Source organism: Oncorhynchus nerka, linkage group LG27 (assembly GCF_034236695.1).
Source record: "Oncorhynchus nerka isolate Pitt River linkage group LG27, Oner_Uvic_2.0, whole genome shotgun sequence".
NCBI lineage: Eukaryota > Metazoa > Chordata > Actinopteri > Salmoniformes > Salmonidae > Oncorhynchus > Oncorhynchus nerka.
This window is the reverse complement of record NC_088422.1, coordinates 6,320,499-6,328,477: the sequence shown is the minus strand read 5'-3', so window position 1 is coordinate 6,328,477 and position 7,979 is coordinate 6,320,499. Positions and strand designations below refer to the sequence as shown.

At 45.3% G+C, this 7,979-nt stretch overlaps 1 protein-coding gene across 1 annotated transcript in view; it reads left to right on the top strand.

The window, feature by feature from the left end:
• mcidas (multiciliate differentiation and DNA synthesis associated cell cycle protein) overlaps positions 1-7,007 on the top strand; it is an 11,624-nt gene extending 4,617 nt beyond the window's left edge. The window contains exons 5-7 of the mRNA XM_029652109.2: positions 5,441-5,679; positions 6,047-6,157; positions 6,359-7,007. Coding sequence (XP_029507969.2) covers positions 5,441-5,679; positions 6,047-6,157; positions 6,359-6,826 — 818 coding nt within the window. The 3' untranslated portion in view covers positions 6,827-7,007. The remainder of the gene's footprint in view (positions 1-5,440; positions 5,680-6,046; positions 6,158-6,358) is intronic.
• The last annotated feature ends 972 nt before the right edge of the window (positions 7,008-7,979 follow it).

Below are 7,979 nucleotides of genomic sequence, written 5' to 3'. Positions count from 1 at the left end.
CCCATTCTCCCATGTATTATATTAATCCCCTCTCCCATTCTCCCATGTATTATATTAATCCTCTCCCATGTATTAGATTAATCCCCTCTCCCATTCTCCCATGTATTAGATTAATCCCCTCTCCCATTCTCCCATGTATTATATTAATCCCCTCTCCCATTCTCCCATGTATTATATTAATCCCCTCTCCCATTCTCCCATGTATTATATTAATCCCCTCTCCCATGTATTAGATTAATCCCCTCTCCCATTCTCCCATGTATTATATTAATCCCCTCTCCCATGTATTAGATTAATCCCCTCTCCCATTCTCCCATGTATTATATTAATCCCCTCTCCCATTCTCCCATGTATTAGATTAATCCCCTCTCCCATTCTCCCATGTATTAGATTAATCCCATTCTCCCATGTATTATATTAATCCCCTCTCCCATGTATTATATTAATCCCCTCTCCCATTCTCCCATGTATTAGATTAATCCCCTCTCCCATTCTCCCATGTATTAGATTAATCCCCTCTCCCATTCTCCCATGTATTAGATTAATCCCCTCTCCCATGTATTAGATTAATCCCCTCTCCCATTCTCCCATGTATTAGATTAATCCCCTCTCCCATGTATTATATTAATCCCCTCTCCCATGTATTATATTAATCCCCTCTCCCATTCTCCCATGTATTATATTAATCCCCTCTCCCATTCTCCCATGTATCAGATTAATCCCCTCTCCCATTCTCCCATGTATTAGATTAATCCCCTCTCCCATTCTCCCATGTATTAGATTAATCCCCTCTCCCATGTATTAGATTAATCCCCTCTCCCATTCTCCCATGTATTATATTAATCCCCTCTCCCATGTATTAGATTAATCCCCTCTCCCATTCTCCCATGTATTAGATTAATCCCCTCTCCCATGTATTAGATTAATCCCCTCTCCCATTCTCCCATGTATTATATTAATCCCCTCTCCCATTCTCCCATGTATTAGATTAATCCCTCTCCCATTCTCCCATGTATTAGATTAATCCCCTCTCCCATTCTCCCATGTATTATATTAATCCCCTCTCCCATTCTCCCATGTATTAGATTAATCCCCTCTCCCATTCTCCCATGTATTAGATTAATCCCCTCTCCCATTCTCCCATGTATTATATTAATCCCCTCTCCCATTCTCCCATGTATTATATTAATCCCCTCTCCCATTCTCCCATGTATTATATTAATCCCCTCTCCCATTCTCCCATGTATTATATTAATCCCCTCTCCCATGTATTAGATTAATCCCCTCTCCCATTCTCCCATGTATTAGATTAATCCCCTCTCCCATTCTCCCATGTATTATATTAATCCCCTCTCCCATTCTCCCATGTATTATATTAATCCCATTCTCCCATGTATTAGATTAATCCCCTCTCCCATTCTCCCATGTATTAGATTAATCCCCTCTCCCATTCTCCCATGTATTATATTAATCCCCTCTCCCATTCTCCCATGTATTATATTAATCCCCTCTCCCATTCTCCCATGTATTATATTAATCCCATTCTCCCATGTATTAGATTAATCCCCTCTCCCATTCTCCCATGTATTAGATTAATCCCCTCTCCCATTCTCCCATGTATTAGATTAATCCCATTCTCCCATGTATTAGATTAATCCCCTCTCCCATTCTCCCATGTATTATATTAATCCCCTCTCCCATTCTCCCATGTATTAGATTAATCCCCTCTCCCATTCTCCCATGTATTATATTAATCCCCTCTCCCATTCTCCCATGTATTATATTAATCCCCTCTCCCATTCTCCCATGTATTATATTAATCCCCTCTCCCATGTATTAGATTAATCCCCTCTCCCATTCTCCCATGTATTAGATTAAACCCCTCTCCCATTCTCCCATGTATTAGATTAATCCCATTCTCCCATGTATTAGATTAATCCCCTCTCTCATGTATTAAATTAATCCCCTCTCCCATTCTCCCATGTATTATATTAATCCCCTCTCCCATGTATTAGATTAATCCCCTCTCCCATTCTCCCATGTATTATATTAATCCCCTCTCCCATGTATTAGATTAATCCCCTCTCCCATTCTCCCATGTATTATATTAATCCCCTCTCCCATTCTCCCATGTATTATATTAATCCCCTCTCCCATTCTCCCATGTATTAGATTAATCCCATTCTCCCATGTATTAGATTAATCCCCTCTCTCATGTATTATATTAATCCCCTCTCCCATTCTCCCATGTATTATATTAATCCCCTCTCCCATTCTCCCATGTATTATATTAATCCCCTCTCCCATTCTCCCATGTATTATATTAATCCCCTCTCCCATTCTCCCATGTATTAGATTAATCCCCTCTCCCATTCTCCCATGTATTAGATTAATCCCCTCTCCATTCTCCCATGTATTAGATTAATCCCCTCTCCCATTCTCCCATGTATTATATTAATCCCTCTCCCATTCTCCCATGTATTATATTAATCCCCTCTCCCATTCTCCCATGTATTATATTAATCCCCTCTCCCATGTATTATATTAATCCCCTCTCCCATTCTCCCATGTATTATATTAATCCCCTCTCCCATTCTCCCATGTATTATATTAATCCCCTCTCCCATGTATTAGATTAATCCCCTCTCCCATTCTCCCATGTATTATATTAATCCCCTCTCCCATTCTCCCATGTATTAGATTAATCCCCTCTCCCATTCTCCCATGTATTAGATTAATCCCATTCTCCCATGTATTAGATTAATCCCTCTCTCCCATTCTCCCATGTATTAATTAATCCCCTCTCCCATTCTCCCATGTATTATATTAATCCCTCTCCCATGTATTATATTAATCCCCTCTCCCATTCTCCCATGTATTAGATTAATCCCCTCTCCCATGTATTAGATTAATCCCCTCTCCCATTCTCCCATGTATTAGATTAATCCCCTCTCCCATGTATTAGATTAATCCCCTCTCCCCTCTCCCATTCTCCCATGTATTAGATTAATCCCATTCTCCCATGTATTAGATTAATCCCCTCTCCCATTCTCCCATGTATTATATTAATCCCCTCTATGTATTATATTAATCCCTCTCCCATTCTCCCATGTATTATATTAATCCCCTCTCCCATTCTCCCATGTATTAGATTAATCCCCTCTCCCATTCTCCCATGTATTATATTAATCCCCTCTCCCATTCTCCCATGTATTAGATTAATCCCCTCTCCCATTCTCCCATGTATCCCCTCTCCCATTATTAGATTAATCCCCTCTCCCATTCTCCCATGTATTAGATTAATCCCCTCTCCCCTCTCCCATGTATTAGATTAATCCCCTCTCCCATTCTCCCATGTATTATATTAATCCCCTCTCCCTCTCCCATGTATTAGATTAATCCCCTCTCCCATTCTCCCATGTATTAGATTAATCCCCTCTCCCATTCTCCCATGTATTATATTAATCCCTCTCCCATTCTCCCATGTATTATATTAATCCCTCTCCCATTCTCCCATGTATTATATTAATCCTCTCCCATGTATTAGATTAATCCCTCTCCCATTCTCCCATGTATTATATTAATCCCCTCTCCCATTCTCCCATGTATTAGATTAATCCCCTCTCCCATTCTCCCATGTATTATATTAATCCCCTCTCCCATTCTCCCATGTATTATATTAATCCCCTCTCCCATGTATTAGATTAATCCCCTCTCCCATTCTCCCATGTATTAGATTAATCCCCTCTCCCATTCTCCCATGTATTATATTAATCCCCTCTCCCATTCTCCCATGTATTATATTAATCCCCTCTCCCATTCTCCCATGTATTAGATTAATCCCTCTCCCATTCTCCCATGTATTATATTAATCCCCTCTCCCATTCTCCCATGTATTATATTAATCCCCTCTCCCATTCTCCCATGTATTATATTAATCCCCTCTCCCATTCTCCCATGTATTATATTAATCCCTCTCCCATTCTCCCATGTATTAGATTAATCCCTCTCCCATTCTCCCATGTATTATATTAATCCCATTCTCCCATGTATTAGATTAATCCCTCTCCCATTCTCCCATGTATTAGATTAATCCCCTCTCCCATTCTCCCATGTATTAGATTAATCCCCTCTCCCATTCTCCCATGTATTATATTAATCCCCTCTCCCATTCTCCCATGTATTATATTAATCCCATTCTCCCATGTATTAGATTAATCCCCTCTCCCATTCTCCCATGTATTAGATTAATCCCCTCTCCCATTCTCCCATGTATTAGATTAATCCCCTCTCCCATTCTCCCATGTATTATATTAATCCCCTCTCCCATTCTCCCATGTATTATATTAATCCCCTCTCCCATTCTCCCATGTATTAGATTAATCCCCTCTCCCATTCTCCCATGTATTATATTAATCCCCTCTCCCATGTATTAGATTAATCCCCTCTCCCATTCTCCCATGTATTAGATTAATCCCCTCTCCCATTCTCCCATGTATTAGATTAATCCCCTCTCCCATTCTCCCATGTATTATATTAATCCCCTCTCCCATGTATTAGATTAATCCCCTCTCCCATTCTCCCATGTATTATATTAATCCCCTCTCCCATGTATTATATTAATCCCATTCTCCCATGTATTAGATTAATCCCCTCTCCCATTCTCCCATGTATTAGATTAATCCCCTCTCCCATTCTCCCATGTATTAGATTAATCCCCTCTCCCATTCTCCCATGTATTAGATTAATCCCCTCTCCCATTCTCCCATGTATTATATTAATCCCCTCTCCCATTCTCCCATGTATTAGATTAATCTCCCTCTCCCATTCTCCCATGTATTATATTAATCCCCCTCCATTCTCCCATGTATTAGATTAATCCCCCTCCCATTCTCCCATGTATTAGATCTCCCCATTCTCCCATGTATTAGATTAATCCCCTTTCCCATTCTCCCATGTATTATATTAATCCCCTCTCCCATGTATTAGATTAATCCCCTCTCCCATCCTCCCATGTATTAGATTAATCCCCTCTCCCATTCTCCCATGTATTATATTAATCCCCTCTCCCATGTATTATATTAATCCCCTCTCCCATTCTCCCATGTATTATATTAATCCCCTCTCCCATTCTCCCATGTATTATATTAATCCCCTCTCCCCTCTCCCATGTATTAGATTAATCCCCTCTCCCATGTATTAGATTAATCCCCTCTCCCATTCTCCCATGTATTAGATTAATCCCCTCTCCCATGTATTAGATTAATCCCCTCTCCCATGTATTAGATTAATCCCCTCTCCCATTCTCCCATGTATTATATTAATCCCCTCTCCCATGTATTAGATTAATCCCCTCTCCCATTCTCCCATGTATTAGATTAATCCCCTCTCCCATTCTCCCATGTATTAAATGAATCCCCTCTCCCATTCTCACATGTAGACTCTCCAGCCACATTGGAGCGCAGTCTGTCTCCAGCTGATCTGGTGGCCTTCCAAGGATGTATCATCCCTCCTCTCACCCCCCAGCGGGAGCCCTGTCCAGAGGACAAGGACCAGCAGGGTTACCCTTCCTCAGACCCAGGCCTCGGCCAGCATCAGGCCCAGGATGGGTTACTCTGGAGGGGCATTGCTCAGCACCACACCAGGGTCCTGGGACACACACTGGAGACCAACAGCCAGGTACAGACATAGAGACAGACATAGAGACAGACATAGAGACAGACAGGCAGACAGACAGGCAGGCAGACAGACAGGCAGGCAGGCAGGCAGGCAGCCCTTGTGTGACAAGGCGTGCAGGAAGAAGTTTATCTGAATCTGCGGTTGAGTGCCATGTGTTGCGATGTAGACTCACTGGGTGTGCTGTCATGTATACACAACAGATGTTCAACTGAAAAATAGTTTCCTCTTTGCTGCTCTTAGTAGTCAACAGCGAGTAGACATTACCTTTTTATTTCTGCAAAGTTCTTCTTCGCTGTCAAACTCCCTGTTGCGATGAAAACTCTTTCATCGCTTCAGTTACAGATTCTGTCCTCTTGTCTTTCCCCAGCTTCACCTGACTGTGAGCAGGAGGCAGGAGGAGATTAACGCTCTGCTGCAACGCAATGTCCACCTCAGAGAACTGGCCACCAGAGCTAAACACCTAGCCTCTGTCCTGGATGTAAGTCAGGAGACGGGAAACACACACACGCGCGCGTGCGCACATTCACATAAATAAACACATCAGTTAATCACTCAACTACATAAAACTATAGTACCTGGTTGCAACCAAATCTCTTTCTCTCTCTCTCTTCTCTCTCTTCTCTCTCTTCTCTTTCTCTCTCTCTCTCTCTCTCTCTCTCTCTCTCTCTCTCTCTCTCAGAAGCTGATGATGGTGAGGGAACCATCATGTTTTCGACAACCCTCAACATCCCCCTGTGACGAACCCCCCATGTCAACACTCCCATGTAAGAGGCAGCGTCTGGAAGACACTTGTGACGACACATCGCCCCCTGGGTGTGTGGAAGACATCCTACGGGATGTCAGCGAGCGCTGCAACACCGTCCTGCACCACAGCACAGTTCAAACACCTCTTACCCAGGATAATGACCCAGAGAGAATACTGATGTTCGGAGCGTTCTCTGGACTGCAGACATCCAGGACCACAGGTGGCGCTGTGGTGAGCATGGAGGACACAGAGGCAGGAGAGAGCAGTAGTGACTCGTCTTTCAGGACTTCAATTAGGGAACACTGTACGATCAGGACTCAGACCTTCCCTCACGGACACGCCTTCACCTCCAGGACGACCCAGGGTGGGTACCGCTTCCGCTGGGTTCCCAGCCAGAGCTAGCCGTTAGCGGTACTGGGTTCCCAGCCAGAGCTAGCCGTTAGCGGTACTGGGTTCCCAGCCAGAACTAGCCCTTAGCGGTACTGGGTTCCCAGCCAGAACGAGCCCTTAGTGGTACTGGGTTCCCAGCCAGAGCTAGCCGTTAGCGGTACTGGGTTCCCAGCCAGAGCTAGCCCTTAGCGATGCTGGGTTCCCAGCCAGAGCTAGCCCTTAGCGGTACTGGGTTCCCAGCCAGAGCTAGCCGTTAGCGATACTGGGTTCCCAGCCAGAGCTAGCCCTTAGCGATGCTGGGTTCCCAGCCAGAGCTAGCCCTTAGCGGTACTGGGTTCCCAGCCAGAGCTAGCCGTTAGCGGTACTGGGTTCCCAGCCAGAGCTAACCATTAGCGGTACTGGGTTCCCAGCCAGAGCTAGCCCTTAGCGGTACTGGGTTCCCAGCCAGAGCTAGCCGTTAGCGGTACTGGGTTCCCAGCCAGAGCTAGCCGTTAGCGATACTGGGTTCCCAGCCAGAGCTAGCCCTTAGCGATGCTGGGTTCCCAGCCAGAGCTAGCCCTTAGCGGTACTGGGTTCCCAGCCAGAGCTAGCCGTTAGCGGTACTGGGTTCCCAGCCAGAGCTAGCCGTTAGCGGTACTGGGTTCCCAGCCAGAGCTAACCCTTAGCGGTACTGGGTTCCCAGCCAGAGCTAGCCCTTAGCGGTACTGGGTTCCCAGCCAGAGCTAGCCGTTAGCGGTACTGGGTTCCCAGCCAGAGCTAACCATTAGCGGTACTGGGTTCCCAGCCAGAGCTAGCCCTTAGCGGTACTGGGTTCCCAGCCAGAGCTAGCCCTTAGCGGTACTGGGTTCCCAGCCAGAGCTAGCCCTTAGCGGTACTGGGTTCCCAGCCAGAGCTAGCCGTTAGCGGTACTGGATTCCCAGCCAGAGCTAGCCCTTAGCGGTGCTGGGTTCCCAGCCAGAGCTAGCCATTAGCGGTACTGGGTTCCCAGCCAGAGCTAGCCGTTAGCGGTACTGGGTTCCCAGCCAGAGCTAGCCATTAGCGGTACTGGGTTCCCAGCCAGAGCTAGCCGTTAGCGGTACTGGGTTCCCAGCCAGAGCTAACCATTAGCGGTACTGGGTTCCCAGCCAGAGCTAGCCCTTAGCGGTACTGGGTTCCCAGCCAGAGC